Source organism: Gopherus evgoodei, chromosome 14 (assembly GCF_007399415.2).
Source record: "Gopherus evgoodei ecotype Sinaloan lineage chromosome 14, rGopEvg1_v1.p, whole genome shotgun sequence".
Taxonomy (NCBI): Eukaryota; Metazoa; Chordata; order Testudines; family Testudinidae; genus Gopherus; species Gopherus evgoodei.
In genome coordinates this window covers 32,940,951-32,961,207 of record NC_044335.1, presented here as the reverse complement: position 1 = coordinate 32,961,207, position 20,257 = coordinate 32,940,951, and the positions used below count along the sequence as shown (strand labels likewise).

The following is a 20,257-nucleotide window of genomic DNA, read 5'->3' as shown; positions in this document are numbered from 1 at the left end:
GCTTTATAGAGTTGAAGTTTGTCTTGGGTAAACAGAAGAGCCTGTCAGTGTGCTCTGAATGTCAACATACTCTCCCTCTGTCAGACCAAAGGAGGAAGTCTGTTCCAGAACGTGAGGGGCCTTGACCTATGCAGACATGCAAAAGAAGGAACTGGTAGCAAGTCTGTCCTAACTGATCTCAACAATCAGGTTAAAGCATGAAGAGTGGGACAGTTTCTGAATTAGCAGGTGTGAGGTCTGAGCACTGAGATCAGATTAAGAGGTATGGGATGGATAGAGGTCTTCTCTGTGCTAATAGAGTTAGACCTGCAAAGAGAGATGGGTCTTCCTTATTATTATTTTGTTTTAACATTTACAATGTGGTAGCACCTAGAGGCCAGCCAATCAAGGTGCTGTCCACACGTACAGTAAATGACAATTCCTTCCCCCTAAGAAGTGAGTAAAACTTGTTTTCGGAGCTCTCTGTGGAGTAAAACACAAACTTTCGAAGTAGATCTAGGCAGGATCTTCTAATATATGTTTAGTGTATGAAACAACAAGTTAAAGTACAAAAATATGTTTAAGGTGAGAACATTTCTTTAAAATGTAAAAATCAATGGAAAGCATCTTGCAATTTTTCTGTGTTTAGTTTTGTTTTGTTTCTCCTAGGGTGCCATATGCCTGATACATTGAACTCTTGGTTTCTAATAGCCCAACTTCATGTCTGGTAAGTGAAAGTTATAGTAATAAGTTGTTTATTTTCATGATGCAGACTGAAGCAATCCTGTCAGCTCAAAAAGCAGTTCCATGGTTAGCTTCGGTGTTTTAGCAAATTTTTATTAAAGGTCAAGCAGACCCAAATAGAAGCTAATATTTGTAGTATTCTCGAAAATCCTCAGTAGCAGAAAGAGCATTGCCATGAGCTTATCAAAAAGCCTCACTCAGGCTGGATGGAAAACTCTCATTTAGCTGTTTTAGGAAAAGTTTACATTTACGTAAAAGTGGTTTAAATTGTGAGAATTTGTGGCGATTTTAATTGCTGGCTGTCAGAAACCTTTAACAAATTATAGCACTGACATTTACACTTGCACCTCTAAAATGGCCCTGCAAGTTCAGTAGATGCCAGATTGGGTGCATGTAAAAATATTTAATGCCATAAGCAATATTTTTTTCTTCATTCGTGAAATAAGTAGCCAAAAAAAATCTAATTTTCATCTAACATAACACATTTGAAAAGGTCAGAGGGACGTAGCAGGGACACACAAGGGAATACAGTATTTTCCAGACTGCCAGTTCTCTTAGGAGCCTAACGTCTGAAGAATTAAGTTTACTACTGTAACCTATAGGATCTATCCACAGGCCAAAAGAAATTTCTGGGAAGAAATAGTCACTTGGCCCAGCAACCTTGTCCCCCTCATTTTTCTGCATCTCTTATTTCCCGTCTTTCCCCCTTAATTTCCAGACTCTGCAATGTATTGAGAGTCTTTGCATCTTACTTCCTTGGCAGCTTATTCCACTTAAAAAACTGTTAACATAACATTTGAAACCTGTATTGGATATATATGAATATGTTGTGTGATTATTTAATGAAAGGCCCTATTGTATTGTATCTTTTTGGTCACAGAGTTGGGAGTAATGTGGGCACCTAAATAATAATTTCCTGACTATTTTGGTTTAAATTTTAAACCTAAAACTATGTTTGTATTCTGTTACCTTGCTTTTTATATATGTGCAAATCAGACTGAGAAACAATTTTGATCTTAAAACAAAGAAATCCTAAAAACATTTAATGAAAATAGTAAAATTGCCTCTGTTTGCCCTTCCCTTAATTCCCTTCCATTATCTCACTGAAAGATTCATTCCCCCCAACAACATAAGCGGAACCTCTGGCAATTATCTCTGTAGGTGGCCAAAGTGCTGGAAAGAGTTTATCTTCAAAGGTAAGGCTGCTACTGCTCCAAATAGTCTGTTGTTACTTGCAGCTAACCATAGGCACATGTGGGCCTCCCAGATCTTCACCCAGTCACAAGCTTCTCCTTTCCACTTGCAGTCCAAATTCTGCTGTACCCTAAGATGTTTGAGGTTCTTTCTGAAGATACATTGGCAGTTTCTTATATTCTTCTGTTTTAGAGGAAGGGGAGTTCAGGGTGCTTTAACATGTGTCTTGCATTGTCCATCAACTTTCTTTAATATTTCTTTCCATTGCACCTTCATTAGATTTAATTCCTTAAAATCAGTTTTCCTTATATCTTATGGTCTTATTCTGCTGCACATTCTCCTCCTCGGTCCATTCCTATCCCCTAATTATATACAACTCTAAACAAAGTTTTTTCTCTTTCAAGTACTTTAGGAAAATTATGTATCCTGTTTAGCAGTGATTTGGGCAAACAGTGCATATTTAGCTACTTTAGTCTTTCCTCCTAATTAATTGCCTTCAGCCCTCTGTTAATTTTGGTTGCTGGTTTCAGATTTCTTTCCAGTCCTTTGACATTTTTCTGTTATTGGAGTTCTCACAACTGAAGACAATATTGCAAGGAGGGTGACTAGCTATTTATGCTAAGGGACTATGTTGGCACAAGACCAAATGGGTATAAACTGGCCATTTGTTCTGGGATAAATGTCTGATTACACCCAAAGTCTGAGGGCCAGTGTCTTTTGACCCTCTTCAACTGAGATTGTGAGTTTCCTCAGGCATTTTCTTCAGGTCATGTTCTCTTGTCCAGACCTGCCCAAAGTTACACTCTTTGTAGTGACAGTCACGGAATCAGTGCTTGTGTTGTCCACAGGAGTCGTCATGTCTGTCCCTTGTCTTCTGGCAGCTGTGTTACCTTCTTTCTGAGTAGAAGTGAGCCCCTGCTCCTATGAAGGTGTGGGACAATGACACTTAAGGGCATAAGCCTATTGTCATAGGGAAATCTGACCCATGGACCTTGAGGTGCGTTCCTGTGTGAGGTATGTTCCTTGGATAGCAGTCTGCATTTTCTACCACCACTTTTGAGTCCTAGGCTTATTTCCTTCTCTAACATATCAGGAGCCATCATTCGCTTCATAGAAGGCCCCTGAATGGCTTGAGTGACCAGATAGTCCTCCATGAGATATGTGGCCTCAGCTAGGGTTACTGGCCATTATCTGCAAACCCAGTGTAGACCAGCAGTCGGAAGAATCTGTATGAACTGTTATAGGACTATGAGTTCAGTTACCTGGGGTCAATATAAAATCCCGGGCAAAAGCTTCAGTGAGATAGATTTTAAGTTCTAAATACTATGATATCTATTAATTTAAAGCGTTGTATTTATTAAAATAAAAACACAATATCCTTCCTTTTGAAAGTCAAGGAATTCAGAGTTAAAGTTATAAAACCAACATTTTGAAAGTGAGAAAACCTTTGGCTTAGAAAGCTTGAGAATACTCAATTACAATTTAACAATAGCTTTAACTCTGCCACTTCACTCTGACTTATTTTCACTGTACTCGTGGGAAAACCCCACAAGTTGTTACACAAATTGAAGTCTGTCTTGTTTTATATGGATTGCAATAGGATTTTTTGTTGTATGATGAAGTAATAGGCTAGAGGATGGCTCACATCTCAGGCTTATTGGATGAGTAAGGTGTTGATTGCTCTGGCTGGTACAGGGTAACTTGGAAAAAGATGTTTTCTGGCCTGTGTCTGAAGCATTTGCTCTTAGACCAGTGTGGGAGGATGAAAGAAAGGGTACTCATCAACTGTTATTCTTTGAGAGTCTGTATTCACCCTACCTGGCCACTTTCCACAGCCCTCCAGCACAGAGACACCAAGTGAGAGCTATACTGACTGTTGAGAAGTGAGTGTTGATTGCACTGCGGAAGCTTGCAACACCAGATTGCAACTGGTTAGTTGAGAATCAATTTGGAGACAGGAAATCCACCTTGGAGGCAGTTGTCATGCAAGTGTGCAGGACCATTAATCGCCTTCTGCAACATAGGACTGTGACTCTGGACAATGGGAAGGATATAGTGGATGGTTTTGCAGCAGTGGAGTTCCCGAACTGGGGTGGGGTGATGGATGGCATGCATATCCCTATTTTAGCACCAAACTACCTTGGCACAGAGGACGTCAATAGAAAGGATTACTTTTCTATGGTAATGCTGGCGGATCACCGGGGACATCAGTGTGGGCTGGTCAGGAAAGTTGCATGGTGCATGCATCTTTAAGAACACAGAACTATTTAGAAAGCTGCAAGAAGGGACTTTCTTCCCCAACTGGCGGATTACCACTGGGACTGTTGCAATGCCAATAGTGATTGTGGGAGACCCAGCCTTCCCTTTGCTCCCATAGCTCATGAAGCCATACACTGGCCACCTTGACAGCACCAAGGAGTGCTTCAACTATCAGCTCAGCAGCTGCAGAATGACAGGTGAATGTGCCTTTAGTTGTTTGAAGGGTTGCTGGCATTGTTTACTAACAAGATTGGACCTCAATGAGAAAAAAAAAATCTACATATAGCTGTCTGCTGTGTCCTGTATAATATCTGTGATACAAAAGGAGAAAAGTTTCTGCCAGGGTGGAAGTGGAGTGTCTGTCTGCTGGTTTTGAACAGCCAAATCCCAGAGCTGTAAGAAGAGCTCAACCATTTAAAGACCATGTTAATAGTGAGTAGGTTGTGTTATTGTAGTGTGCTCTACCTGGCCTTGCTCTTTTGCAGCGTGGTATGAATCTTGTAGTGATTGCTGTGTACGTAGGAATATAACGTTGTCAATGTACCTATTAATATTGTCTGTGATTGATTCTACGGGTTCTGTGACAAAATGAAATAACAGTAAATTGGTGGGTGTCAGACCTGCTCAGCACCAGACAGCATATGTTGTGAACTAATAAAGATGAATTTTGTTCCAAAAAATAGAATTTTATTCTGTAAGATGAACCAGTTAATTAAAGAAAAATTTAAAACTTAATAAATTAAGGGAACAGAACTTATGAAAGGGAAAGAACACTCCATTTCAGATACAAAACTTCAAAAATTCATGGGCCTTTAAAGGGGAGGGGGGCTTCCTGTCTACCAGACCCCTCGGCAGCAGAGTTCAAAACTGAGCCCAGAGTAGTCAATGTGGGGCATTGTGGGAGAGCTCCCGAAGGCCAATAAAAGTAGATGTAAGTAACACAGTGTCTACATTATCACTGCATTGGTCTAACTACATAGACTGTGGCTCTACACCACTCGGGAAGATGGTGTTAGTATGTCATTGTAGCGGGGCACTTACATCGGCAAAGCCAAATGTAAGTGAAGACACATCTGCGGCTAGGTTGATGCAAGCTGCCTTGCATTGACCTAGCCATGTATAGTAGACCAGGCCTTGGTGTATTTGTCAGATAAGTCCTTAAACTGAAGCTTTCGTGGTCAGATGTGAAATGACGGTTACTTAACTTGAAACTATTAGTTTAAGTGCTGATTAATAGTGTGAAGTTTAATTTTTATCAAGTAGTTTAATCGTGATTAGTCAGGTATAAACTCAAAGTTATTGTCTTTTAATAAGATTAAAGAGTGGCTAGCTGTATTTCACTCGCTGGAAATGTAAAGATTTTAAATGTATTTTTGTGTTGGAATTGCATGGTTGTTCTAATCCAGTTTATTATTTGGCTGTAATAAAAGTCTCGCAGTGCAATTATTTCTTCATAGTATTCATCTAATTTTTTTTGTCAGGCAATATGATTTTGCCTAGTTTCCTCACTACTAACTTCAGGATATTGCATTGGAAACAATCTAGGTCATTTGGTGGGACATCCACCTGTAGGACACTTACTGATTTAAAAAGGGCTCCCCTGCTTGTGCTTATGAAGACAGAATTTGTCCCTTAGATTTGATTTCAATGTACATACAGCATAAAGGATCCAATCTGACTCTAACTGGTTAAAAATGCAAGTGTTTTAACTGACTGTGGGTACTATCTGCTTTTTCCACCACCAGTGCAGAACAGTGATTGTTTTAGGTAACCAGATAAAAAGGCAATATTTAGAAGCATAAAAATATCATAGTTTTAAAGTAATGATGCAAACAACTTTTTAAAACTAGTAATCTGAGGTGGAACAGTTTCACCTTAGTGGTGTGACAAAGATGAGTCAGTATTTGAGTGGACTACAGAACGTGTTCTGTAGTGAAAAAGTAAAACATTTCATACCATGTTGGTCTAGGTATAAAGTTTATAGTCTAAGAAAATCTGTGTCTTTTAAACCTGAGATGGCAGGTGTAGTAACAAACTACCAAATTTTCAAATAAACTGCAGAATTCCATGACCTCAGTCTTGGTGCTGCTCAGCTGCTCTATGACAGAACTATGCATCCAAACACACAGCGTCCATTCATGCTTCAAGAGGAACAAGGTTTACTCTGAAAACTACTCCATTCTTGCATTGCTAATGATGGATTGTAATTATTGGTCTGTTGCACTCCTGCCTTCTACCATGACACCACTGAGGGATAGTGCAGCTTGGATGGGAAGCAACATTTGTATTGAGGGAATCTCTTGCCAGGGCTCCTTGCTTTCTTCCTTGGCTTCACTACCCAGGCTGTAACATATAAAACAACTTTTGTTTACCAGAGTTGGACTCCCAAACATGGTCTTTTGTTATCTATCTTAGTAGGTGTGTGGAAAGCAATGGGATTCCAAGATTATTACTGATCATAGTGTTTGTATGGGCAAAACCATGCAAGAAAGAGAGCAGAAGATGCCTTAACCTTAGAATATCAGGGTTGGAAGGGACCTCAGGAGGTTATCTAGTCCAACCCCCTGCTCAAAGCAGGATCAATCCCCAGACAGACTTTTGCCCCAATTCCCTAAATGGCCCCCTCAAGGATTGAACTCACAACCCTGGGTTTAGCAGGCCAATGCTTGAACCATTGAGCTATCCCTTCCCCCATCCCTAGTGCAAGTGCTCCATAACGAGCTCCAGCCACTCAACACTCACCATTTCCAGATGTCCTCCATCAAGAAATTAGGTCCATGAGATGTTTTTCATCTCCAGTTTCCACTTGTGTGCTGTTTGGAAAATGTGGCCCTATTCTGACAAGTGTCTAGGTACAAATGACTTTATGGGGCTCTAGTTTTATTGTCCATCAGTAATTCACCTCCAGAGTAATTTTTACTCCATTTACAAGAAGAAGATGTTTTTTTCTAATGGTCAGGACCCTGTCTGGAATCTGAGATATAAACTGATGTCTTTCCTTTTTACACATCATCCCCAATAATAAAGATTCTGCAGCTAATTTATTCTTTCTACTGAGGCAGGAGCCACAATGTGCAAAGCACTGTCAATGTGCATAGGTAGACACAGGTCTTGTGTACACTAGAGAAACATCTAGTGAAACAGATCTAAGCACTAGAGAAACAGATCTAAGCACCATTTTAATCTCCTAACCTATGCACTTTGCATTCACACATGAAAGTGCTCCAAATGGTTTACAAGCACGCTACGAACCAAGCAGAGTAGAATATATTTTTTCAGGGCTAAATACTGGTTTAGCCTGAGCTGTTTTAGTGCCAGTTTTGATGCAGAGAAGCTGAAACAGTTCAACCTAGTTCTCCTACTAATGTCCCACAGTGCACTTGGAACCTTGCAAAGTCTCCCAGAATGCATTGGTCTGAAGAGTGGGTCATTGCAGCTGAAACGGTTTAGGGCAGTGCTAGGGTTTGTCTGCATGAACACCTTGTTCACAGCAAGCTGAGTTGTAAATCTGCCACATGCTGAGTTTCCATGGGTATGTGTTGACCCTGCTGCTGTGAACTAAAAGTTTTCTAGTGCACTTCAATCTATTCCCATTTCAAAGCAAGGTAAATCAAAGCACACTAGAGAACTTTTTGTGCACTGTAGCAGGGTCCAAGTAGACACTTAGTGCACAGTAGATTACTGTGAGGTAGATTTACACCCCACATTGCCACAAACTAAATGGCAATGTGGGGTGTACAGAAGTCCTTAGGCTATGTCTACACTATGTACTATGAATCTCAGCTTGCATAGACATAGCCATACTAGCTCTCATGTGAGCTAACGTGCTAAAAATAGTAGTATGGTTGTGGTAGCATGGACAATGGACGCCATGGTAGCAGGAGCTAGCTGCCCTGAGTACATACCCTCCTGAACCCCATGGGCATGTACTCAGGGCAGCCAGTCCATTCCGCTGCTGCCCATGCTACCACAGCTACCCTATTTGTAGTATTCTAGCTCAGATGAAAGCTATCATGAGTATGTCTACACAAGCTGGGAATCACACCGCTAGCTCGTAGTATAAACATAGCCTTAGTGTGGACATGAGTCAAACCTGCAGTGATTCTTAAACTGATACAGCATGAGTAATGAGGACACAGAGGCAGTTCAGTACAGTCAGTTTAATTACAGCAGGTTCAGTTCCCTGAAAGCGACCTGGCCAGGCTCCAAGGACCTTCACATTCTTAAGGAATTGTTGAGAAATGAGCTTGGACAGACTCCAGTGCCGCCTTCTGTAGCTGGACTGGCTCTGCAAGGCTTACAGGAATAAAAAGCAATACAAACATACTGTCACCAAGGCTTTATCTACATTTGGGAAATTTTCCCCAAAATTCAATCTGGTTTTAAAATGATTGGAACTGCACTGCCTCCAGAAGGCAGAGTCATTTTTATAACCTGCTTTCTGAGGGTTTCACTAATTTGAAGAATAATTCCACCTATGGTAGCCTTATCTATGCTGCAGCTCCAGCCATTGTTGAAACAGTTTTAATATTCAGGTAGATTTCCCCTCTGTAGACTAGTCTGAAATCCTGCAGATCTAACTTTAAATACACAGAAGGAAAGTTTGTGAAAGTAAAAATGTGTCATTTTTATAGAGGAACTTTTCTAAGCAGAGCAGAATATTATTTATACTTACAGCACTTTCCATGCTGCAGTGAGACTTGTAAGGAATTTAAAATAAAAACAGCCTTTTTTACTCTTTTAAGGTCTGAAGAAGCCGTTGTAAATCAAACCAACTTCTCTGGTGCTTGTTCTCTTGCAGGATGTGTCTGGTACGAATGAAACAGGAGGGTCGAGCTGGAAAATACATGTGTCGCTATATAGTTCATTCTATGTGGGAAGACGTTGAACAGCGTGGTAAGGTGATGGGGGTAAGTCATCTTTGTCTGATGTTGACTTTCCTGATTATTTTGATGACACAACCCATTTAATGTTTTGTGACCTGGCACATATTAGAACAGTGGCTGTGGAGCAAGACTTGGTCTGACTGGTTTCAGCTGGGATTTCAGTATTCCATGTACCTAGGACAGTGGATGGGAGCAGGGAGAGAGGACAGAGTTTCTATATAATGCTATATAACTAACCGCTTGTACAATCTACAGTTTGGATTCTCTACATACTGGTCCTGATCTCAGAAGGGAGCTTATAAAGGAACAAGAGCTTCAAGGGCAGTTCAGTCACAAGTTAAGGGCTTAATGCAGGAAGCACTGAGTGACCTGTACTATGCAGAAGGTCACCCAAGGTAATCACAATGGTCCCTTCTGGCCTTAGTCTTTGAATCAAAGGGTATGTCTACACTACAGGATTATTCCAATTTTACATAAACCAGTTTTTTAAAACAGATTGTATAAAGTCGAGTGCACGCGGCCACACTAAGCACACTATTTCGGCGGTGTGCGTCCATGTACCGAGGCTAGCATCAATTTCTGGAGCGTTGCACTGTGGGTAGCTATCCTGTAGCTATCCCATAGTTCCCGCAGCCTCCCCCATCCATTGGAATTCTGGTTTGAGATCCCAATGCAAAAACAGTGTCGCAGGTGAATCTGGGTAAATGTTGTCACTCAATCCTTCCTCCGTGACAGCAATGGCAGACAATTATTTCGTGCCTTTTTTCCCTGGATTGCCCTGGCAGATGCCATAGCATGGCAACCATGCAGCCTGTTTAGTCTTTTGTCACTGTCACCGTAAGTGTTCTGGATGCCGCTGACAGATGCAGTTCTGCAGTGCTACACAGCAGCATTCATTTGCCTTTGCAAGGTAGCAGAGACGGTTACCAGCTATAGCACCGTCTGCAATTGGAAATTGGCCATGACATTTATCAGTCATTTTGCACCATTTGCAATTGGAAATTGGCAATGACGGTTATCAGTCCTTTTGTACCATCTGCTGCTGTCATGGGTGCTCCTGGCTGGCCTTGTTGAGGTCGGCCGGGGGCTCATGGACAAAAATGGGAATGACTCCCCAGGTCATTCCCTTTATGTTTTGTCTAAAAATAGTCAGTCCTGCCTAGAATATGGAGCAAGTGTACTAGAGAACCAGAGAGCACAGCCACTCCGGGTCAGAGCCCCAGATATCCTGCAGAAATGATGATGCCATTCTAGGGGGTGCCCCTGCAACAACCCCACCCATTGCTTCCTTCCTTCCCCAACCCTTCTGGGCTACCATGGCAGTGTCCCCCCCCACATTTGTGTGATGAAGTAATAAAGAATGCAGGAATAAGAAACACTGACTTTTTAGCGAGATAAAATGAGGGGGAGGCAGCCTCCCACTGCTATGATAGTCCAGGCAGTACAGATTCTTCATTAGACATGAAAGGAGCGGGCTGATGGAGCTCAGCCCCTAGTTGCTATGATGAGGACGGTTTTCAATCCTTTTGCATCGTCTGCCGGGAATGACCAGGAGTCATTGCCATTGGAGCCCAGGTGCGCCCGGCCAACCTCACCGAGGCCAGCCAGGAGCACTCACGGGATGATGAGGACGGTTTTCCATGATTTTGCACCATCTGCCATCAGGAAAGGAAGGGGAGGGGATGCTGCTGTTCAGCGCCACAGCACTGCGTCTACCAGCAGCATGCAGTAGACATACGGTGACATTGAAAATAGGCGAGAAACGATTTTTTCCCCCTTTTCTTTCACAGAGGGTTGGGGAGGGGGATAAATTGACAAGATATACGCTGAACCACCCAGGATAATGTTTTTGACCCTTCAGGCATTGGGAGCTCAGCCAAGAATGTAAATGCTTTTCGGAGACTGCGGGGACCGTGGGATAGCTGGAGTCCTCAGTCCCCCCTCCCTCCCTCCATGAGCGTCCATTTGATTCTTTGGTTTTCCGTTACACTTGTCATGCAGCACTGTGTTGAGTCCCTGCTGTGGCCTCTGGAGATTTTTTCAAATGCTATGGCGTTTCATCTTCTGGAACGGAGCTCTGATAGAACAGATTTGTCTCCCCATAAAGCGATCAGATCCAGTATCTCCCGTACAGTCCGTGCTGATCAGCGCTCCACGCTGGGCAAATAGGAAATGAAATTCAAAAGTTCGCAAGGCTTTTCCTGTCTACCTGGTCAGTGTATCTTTCCAGAGTGGTCACAATTGTGCACTGTGGGATAGTTCCCCGAGGCAAATACCGTCGAATTGCGACCACACTAACCCTAATCCAACATGGCAATACCGATTTCAGCACTACTCCCCTCGTCGGGGAGGATTACAGAAATCGGTTTTAAGAGCACTTTAATTTGATATAAAGGGCTTCGTTGTGTGGACGGGTGCAGCGTTAAATCAGTTTAACGCTGCTAAATTCGGTATAAACGCGTAGTGTGGACCAGGCCAGAGTGTGCCACTCCATACCAGCATTGGCCTGGGGCCTCAGACAGCGCAGTGCATGGGGCAGCAGCACTAGGAGATGACCTTCACAAACCTTGAAGTATAGTGACCTCTGCAGGACTGATGGAAATGAATGTCCTCATCTTCATAGGACTCCAGTACTTCTGCAGGCAACGGTTGGATGGGGAGGCAATGCCTATTGTGACTTATATTGGGAAAAGAGGAAACTGTGGTTATGCTATTGCAGGAAAAAATGGGATTGTTCAGGATTAAAGTAAATAGAACAGATAGAAAACCTAGAAGGGTTAATATACCAGTTGACCTATATGGCCCCAGTTACTAAAGAAAGGAGTCCAAGGCAGGGTCAGCTAGGGAGCTGGGTCAAGTAACATTCAAAAGAGGGAATATTAACCATAGGTTAGAATTAATCTTGTCTCCTCCCCCGCACTCCCTTTTGTTTCTAAATTGCACTAATTATATTGTGAGTTCTCTTCTGTATGTGCAATGGGTCTACAACACTTGCAGGTACTGCTAATGATATTGGTTGCTTCAGTATGCAAGGGAGTGTCTCTCTATTAGATGTACACTCTTCTCTCTTCATTGCTCAGAGAGTCCTAGGAAGTATTGATTCTGGGAGATTTCAGCTGCTCCCTCAGTGACAACTGTTTTTTTTTTTGTTTTTGTTTTTTTTTAAGTTGCCTGAAACTTTCTGAGAACTCTGTTGTCCAGGTGCTTTACCCAGTTAGTTACAGAAGGTGCACACAAGGCAGCCCCTTGTTGGATCTAGTCTTTGGAATAGATCTGAATTTAGGGGTCTCTCTGTCTCCTGTAAATCAGGCTATCCCCATTGCCTTCAAAACTCCCCTTGAAGACTTAAAAAGAATCTTCAGAAATCAGTCTTGTCTAATCAGGGACCGCACACACTAAAAGGTATTCAGCGTGATTGTGTGGTTACTGCATAATGTCAGTACCAACCAGAGTTAAAGTTGTGTGTGTGATCTAACTGTATGTTTCCATACCTTAGCATGTTTAGATTTCTTTTAAGTTTAACCTTAATTCTGAATTTCCTAGGTTTATATTGCTTGTTTTGCGATAATGACAGCATCCCTATAATGTATTTTCCCCTAAGTTATTTAAATGTGTTCTCAGCTGTAATTCCATTTTAACAGAGCTTTTGTCTGGGAACAGCAAATATTTAAAGACAAAGCTTGTATGTATCTACAAGCTTGATCCCACAGACTGCTCCTTTAAGAACATAAGAAGGGCCATGCTGGGTCAGACCAAAGGTCCATCTAGCCCAGTATCTTGTCTTCCAACAGTGGCCAATGCCAGGTGCCCCAAAGGGAATGAACAGAACAGGTAATCATCAAATGATCCATCTCCTATCACCCATTCCCAGCTTCTGGCAAACAGAGGCTAGGGATACCATTCCTGTTCATCCTAGCTAATAGCCATTGATAGACCTTTTCCTCTATGAAGGTATCTAGTTCTTTTTAGAACTCTGTTGTAGTCTTGGCCTCCACATCATCCTCTTGCAAGGACCTCCACAGGTTGACTGTGTTGTGTGAAAAAATGCTTCTTTTGTTTGTTTTAAATCCACTGCCTATTAATTTATTTGGTGTCCCCTAGTTCTTGTATTATTAGAAGGAGTAAATAATACTTCCTTATTTACTTTCCCCACACCAGTCATGGTTTTATAGACCTCTATCATATCCCCCTTTAGTCGTCTCTTTTCCAAGCTGAAAAGTCCCAGTCTTATTAATGTCTCCTCATATGGCTGCTGTTCCATACCCCTAATAATTTTTGTTGCCCTTTTCTGAACCTTTTCCAATTCCAATATATCTTTTTTTGAGATGGGGCGACCATATCTGCATGCAGTATTCAACGTGTGGGCATACCATGGATTTATGTATAAGCAATATGATATTTTCTGTCTAATTATCTATCCCTTTTTTAATGATTCCCAACATTCTGTTTGCTTTTTTGACTCTGACTCTGATGGTTTCAGAGAAGTATCCACAATGACTCCAAGATCTCTTTCCTGAGTGGTAACAGCTAATTTAGACCCCATCATTTTTTATGTACAGTTGGGATTAGGTTTTCCAGTGTACATTACTTTGCATTTATCAACATTGAATTTCATCTGCCATTTTGTTACCCAGTCACCCAGTTCTGAGAGATCCTTTTGTAGCTCTTCGCAGTCTGCTTTGGACTTAACTATATTGAGTAGTTTTGTATCATCTGCAAATTTTGCCACCTCACTCTTTCCCCCTTTTTTACAGATTATTTATGAGTATGTTGAATAAGACTGGGCCCAGTACAGACCCCTGGAGGACACCACTATTTACCTCTCTCCATTCTGAAAACTGACCATTTATTCCTACTCTTTGTTTCCTATCTTTTAACCAGTTACCAATCCATGAGAGCATCTTCCCTCTTATCCCACGACAGCTTACTTTGCTTAAGAGCCTTTGGTGAGGGACCTTGTCAAAGGCTTTTGGAAAATCTAAGTACACTGTATCCACAAGATCCCCCTTGTCCACATGCTTGTTGACCCCCCTCAAAGAATTGTAGTAGATTGATTGAGGCATGATTTCCCTTTACAAAAATCATGTTGACTCTTCCCCAACAAATTATGTTTGTTTATGTGTCTGACAATTTTGTTCTTTAGCAGGCTTCCTGCTTCTGATGTACTTAACATTTTTTTGCTATTACTTTTTGAATCTTTGGTTAGATGTTATTAAATTCCTTTTTGGCCTTCCTAATTATATTTTTACACTTCATTAGCCACAGTTTATGCTCCTTTCTATTTTTCTCACTAGGATTTAACTTCCCCTTTTTAAAGGATGCCTTTTTGCCTCTCAGTGCTTCTTTTACTTTGTTGTTTAGCCACAGTGGCACTTTTTTTGTTCTTTTACTATGTTTTTTAATTTGGGGTATACATTTAAGTTGAGCCTCTACTATAGTGTCTTTTAAAAGTTTCCATACAGCTTGCAGGGATTTTACTTTTTGTGCTGTACCTTTTAATTTCAGTGAGTATTGTTTCTTGGACGTGTGGTGAAATATAGATGTTTCCAAGATCTTAGGATTTCTTTTGCTCCTATTCATTGCTTCATTTGGGCATGTAACTCATCTTAGATGATCTTGTCAATTTATCCCCTCCTCTCTGCCTGTGTTACCAGCCTAATACACTGTTTTACCCCTACTCCCACAGTTGACTATGTGATTTCTTACATCACCTGCTAAACATGGACCTCCACCTCTGTGCTGATCTTTCCCTTAGGACTCAGTTCTGCTGCAACACCTACAAGAAATTAGCTAAACAATGGCTAGAAGAGGGGCAGCTGGGACAGTCCTCAGTACTTTGTCCACTGCTACACACACACATACATATAATTGTGCTCAAGACTTCATTGCGGTGAGCTTTGTGGAATGGTCTGCCTTCTGCGTATCACCCAGGCACTACGTTCAACCAGTTAGCTGATCCAAAATGGGCACCCAGATCTTGTCTCTCCAGTAGTCCAGTTCTTCTCTAATTAATCTACATCCTGCCTTTGAGAGATAAGGCTATGGGTACATCTGCGGGTAGTGATCGAGCTATCTGGGATCAATTTATCACGTCTAGTGTAGACGCAATAAAATTGATCCCCGATAGCTGTGCCGTCAACTCTGGAACTCCATTGCGAGAAGCGGAAGCAGAGTTTATTCACGTAGCCGAAGTTGCGTATCTTAGGTCTACCCTCCCCTTCTCCCCCCCCCCCCCGCCCCCAGTGTAGGCCTAGCCTATGTCTACAGTACAGCTTATGTTGGCGTAACTCATATTGCTCAGAGGTGTGAATAAACCACCCCCTGTGCCACATAAATTACATCAACCTAAACGCTGGTGTGGACAGCAGTATGTCAGTGGAAGAGCTTCTCCCACCAACATAGTTTCTGCCATTCATGGAGGTGGTTTTATTATGCCGACAGTAGAGCTCTCTCCTATTGGCATATAGCGTCTTCACCAGATGTGCTGCAGCACCGCAGCTGCATCAGTACGGCTGCACCACTGCAGTGCTGTACGTGTAGATATGCCCTTAGATGATAGTAGCAGATGCAGAGAGAAGAAGGGGACTTCAATGTTCCTCTGTGGCAGGCTCATTCTGCCGTTTTTGCCACCTGGGTGAGAGTGCTGTGGGGGAAAGGGAGGAGCTCTTTCTCGTCTTGTCACACACCTCTTCAAAGGCTCTGTGGAGGAACTCTCTGAAGTAAGGATAGAGAGGTTCAGAGGATTTCTGTCCCCACTTACGATAGTGCATATTCTGGTCTAAACCTTTACCTTGCTTCCCCAGGAGTTTGCAATTTCTAACTTGGAGCCATTGCAACAGCTGAGAATAGTCAGAGCCCAGTGGTACTGTGGCCATGTCCCTTCCCCTCCAACAATGCTCCTAAAAGCCTCTAGTGCTGTGAGAGAGTGATACAGAGCTGTTACACCAGCTCAGTGGCACCCAGGTAATTCTCCTCCACCAGCAGTGTTCTTCAGTGGCCTGATCTGCTGTTTTTATGACCCTTCATTCTGCCAGAGCAGGGTAAAGAGGCCATTGTTTTCCAAGTGGAATCTGAGGTTTTCTTCACCAGCCTCCATAAGGCAGTTCTTTCATTGGTGGTACTCACTGTGGGATTGGAAGTCAGGGTTGCCTCCTGGGGATCTTCATTAGCGGGTAGTCATTTTTAAAGTCTGGGAGCCATAGTTCACTCTCAACCTAATCAAGCCATCTGAACTAGGCAGGAAAAGAAATTTCACAATAAATCTGAATTTGCGAGCAATAAGATTTTTTTTCTCCTGGTCTTGTGGAAATAGCCATAGGGCCAATCAGTTCTTGTCTTCACAAACAACTCAGTAAATCTTGTACATAAACAAACATGGAAGCACCCAGAGTAAAACAGTGGTTCAAGTAGTAATACCCCCAAGATTGGCAGAACCACACCAGCTAACTGAGTTAGTGGTGGTCTGTCTCCAGACAGACTGGCTCTGTCATCAGATCCTCCTTTTTAGAGACTGGTGATTGAGTATGGGGAAGTTCAAGGCAGTTTACTCAAAATGAGAGATTCCTTCAGTAGACTACTTTGCTACAACAGAGAAATCCAAGCTTCACAGGTTTTGTACCAGGTTCAGAGTTTTCCGGATTCTGGACTGGACATTGGATTTATTCTGTTGAGGAAGATCCAATATAAGCCTGTTCTCTCTAATCCATACTCCCATCCTTAGAGCGTTTTCTCTAAAAGATGCCCTTGCAGGTCATGCAAGGTTGGTCTTGTTCTGTTTCCCAAGTCCTGGAGTTCCTCCAGGAGGAAGTGGAGAATGAAGTCAGTCTTGAGAAACCACAGGGACCAAGTTTTGACCTTAGGAACTATTGGAGGAGATGCTGGAAATTCTTTTATTGGATTGCACTGCTTAATTCCAAGATGCTGTCCAGCCAAAGCAAATCTCCTGGTCAGGCCTGAGTCAATTGTCTTGTACTAAACTGTTTAATCTGCTCTTTCTACCAGCTTTCTCTGTCTCCCTATTCAAGCTTCTAGCTTCTGTTAGCTTTTTCTGAGTGTCATTGGAAGCCACCAAAAATATAATTATCATGGCAGCTCTCCTCATTAAATATTCCTTTCTGATTTCTGAGTAGCTACTTCCAAGGTAAATTTCAGATTCTGGTCGTCTTATCCAGCCTTACTTCAGATAAAGGGAAGATCACAGCATACTTTTAGGTCCCTGAAGTATCTCATGCACTGCTCCCAGAAGGTTAAGAAGTCCAGTTTGTCATGGTATAGATATCTGAGAAGGCCTAGATGGTCATCTTCTCACTGTCAAACAGATGGATTTATTCCTGTACTAAGGAGGCATAAATGGCGGAAGGGTCTCCACTACCTTTTGGGAATTAGAATTCATTCCATGAGAGAATATGGTTTCCTGGGCCAAAAGAGAATCTGTATCTCTATGAAATTTGCTGGTCCACCTTTGTGCAGCCCTGAAAAAAAAAGGAAACTGTTTCTGTCTTAAAAACTGGATTTCTGCAAGGGAATCCACCAGTCTGAACTTCCACTGGGTTGCATAAAGAGTTCAGTAATTTATAGCTGCTAAGAAAGTTTTTGTGTGCAGTGTTGTTGTAGCTGTGTCAGCCCCAAGATATTAGAGAGACAAGGTGGCTGAGGTAATGTCTTTTACTGGACCAACTTCTGTTAGTGAGAGAGACAATCTTTGAAGCTACATGGAGCTCTTCTTCAGGTCTGGGACATACTCAGAGGGTATGTCTACCCTGCCATTAGACATCCACAGCTGCCTGTGCCAGCTGACTCAGGCTAAAGGGCTGTTTAATTATGGTATAGACATGGGGACCCTATCAGAGGCTCCAGATAGTTTAGCATAAGTAGTTAGTACATATTTTATGGAACAATTTAAGGTAAAGTGGGTCATTAACACCCCAGCAGTCATAGGACAAAAAGGGGGGGTTAATGGGTTACAGATTGTTGTAATAAGCCAGTGTCTTTATTAAAACCGTATCAAAGTTATACATTTAAGCTCCCAGACTCATCTTTTGAAAGGATTATGCATGTCTCCTTTGAGGATGAGGACTGATAGGTCAGACATGTAGTGATCACTTTGTGAAAGGCGTTCACCCACAGGTGTATGGTATTGTTGTCTTTTATCATTTTCCTGTGGGAATTCATTTGAGAATGTAGTGATTGTCTGGTTTCACCCACATAGTTGTTGTTGTGGCATTTAGTGCACTGGATGAGGTACAGCACATGTTGTGATAGGCATGAGTAGGACCCATGGATCTTGAAAGGTGTGTTGTGGGGGGTGTTGATCATACAGCAGTCTGTAACCCACTGACCCCCCTTTTTGTCCTATGACTATAGGGTGTTAAAGGGTCACTTCACCTTGAACAGTAAGAGCAGTAGGACAATGGAACAAACCGCCTGGGGAGGTTGTGGAAGCTCCTTCACTGAAGGTTTTCAAAAGGAGGCTGGAGAGCATCTATCTGGGGTGGTTTAGACCAGGGATCGGCAACCTTTGGCACGCAGCCTGCCAGGGTAAGCACCCTGGCTGGCTGGGCCGGTTTGTTTACCTGCTGTGTCCGCAGGTTCGGCCGATCATGGCTCCCACTGGTGGCAGTTCGCCACTCCAGGCCAGTGGGGGCGGCGGGAAGCAGCATGATCCGAGGGATGTACTGGCCGCCGCTTCCTGCTGCCCTCACTGGCCTGGAGTGGCGAACCGCCACCAGTGGGAGCCATGATCGGCCGAACCTGCGGACACAGCAGGTAAACAAACCGACCCAGCCCGCCAGGGTGCTTACCCTGGCAGGCCGCGTGCCAAAGGTTGCCGATCCCTGGTTTAGACCCAACAAATCCTGCATCTTGGCAGGGGGTGAGACTAGATGATCCTTGCAGTCCCTTCTAGCCCGGTGGTTCTAATCGTCCCGTAGAGGATACTAAATATCTGTTCGATCTTGTATTTAGCTGTGACCATTCTCAGTATCATTCCCATATCTGAAGAAGAGCTCTGTGTAGCTCAAAAATTTGTGTCTCTCACCAATAGGAGTTGAACCAGTAAAATATATTACCTAATATACCTTGTCTCTCTAAGGTAGGTTTTGGTTGGTTAGACAAGGCTGAGGAGAGCTGGGTACAAATTTCTGGAGTAGGTGATTGATGTAGCTAACTGACTGATAAGCAGAAAGCAGAGCAGTTCATTAATTTAATCTTGGACATTTTTAACTATATTCTTCTATTAAGAGGCTTTCAGGCATGTGTACTCATTAAAATATACAAATCTTCCACTGGTCAGGTTATTTTTAAAGGCAGTTTGTCTAAAATCAGTAAGAGAGAGGGTACATTTTGAGAGAGGGACGTTCAGGGGTCCAATCTCCTTTCATGTATCTTAACCTGTAGTTAGTACAGCTGATGCAGAAAATGGACATTAAGTTTTATATTTCAGAATTGGCATCAATGTATTTAGAATTTGCTATCTGCTCTTAAAAATGCTGGATCATTGCTGTTAAATTAATACATGTTGCATTTTTACTACTAATTTATATCAGCTCCAACTCCAGTTTGACTTTGTGTTATTTCATAAACTGATAGTTAAATCTCTGAGATCTGAATCTCATGTGCAAAGTTTTGGGACCCTGGAGCCTGGGCTCCTTCAGCACTCCAGAGTGTCAGCAAGAGTCAGGAATCAAAACATGACGCAGCTGTAAAAACAGACAGAGAGCTTTTGGCCTCAGCAATTCTACTGGTGCAGGCAGATTTCAGATATAAATTTTACTCCGCTGCTGCTAGTACTAATGAAGTCAGTTTCTTTTGGTGGGTTTGCAGCCAGGTGTGTCCAGTTCTGTGGCTAACCAGTGCTCTTTACTTAATTTTTCCACTTGTGACATTTCTACCAAACTTAAAAAACAAACATAAAAATTGGCTTGATGCAATGGCTCCAAGTGTTAATAGTAACATTAGGCTGGGTAAAAGGTTTCCTTACGATCCTGCTCTGCCAGACATCTCCATCTTGTGGCTTACAATGAGCAAGTTTAAATTATCCAAACTGGCAGCTGCTTAATCAGTTTGTAAGGGGGAGCCAGAGTCAGTACTAGAAATTGCAACTCTTTTTCTTCCTATCAGAGGAGCTTGGCAACAAAGATATTAGATTAGCTTCCATATCGTGTTTTGGTAAATCCAGCTTTAAAATGCAAGACTAT

General features: G+C 42.4%; 1 protein-coding gene across 4 annotated transcripts in view; it reads left to right on the top strand.

The window, feature by feature from the left end:
- LOC115635082 (ubiquinol-cytochrome-c reductase complex assembly factor 1) overlaps nt 1-20,257 on the top strand; it is an 87,964-nt gene that overhangs the window by 35,364 nt on the left and 32,343 nt on the right. For all 4 annotated transcript variants that reach the window (XM_030533355.1, XM_030533353.1, XM_030533352.1 and 1 more), the window contains exons 6-7: nt 649-706; nt 8,978-9,086. In XM_030533355.1, the coding sequence (XP_030389215.1) occupies nt 649-706; nt 8,978-9,086 (167 nt within the window). The remainder of the gene's footprint in view (nt 1-648; nt 707-8,977; nt 9,087-20,257) is intronic.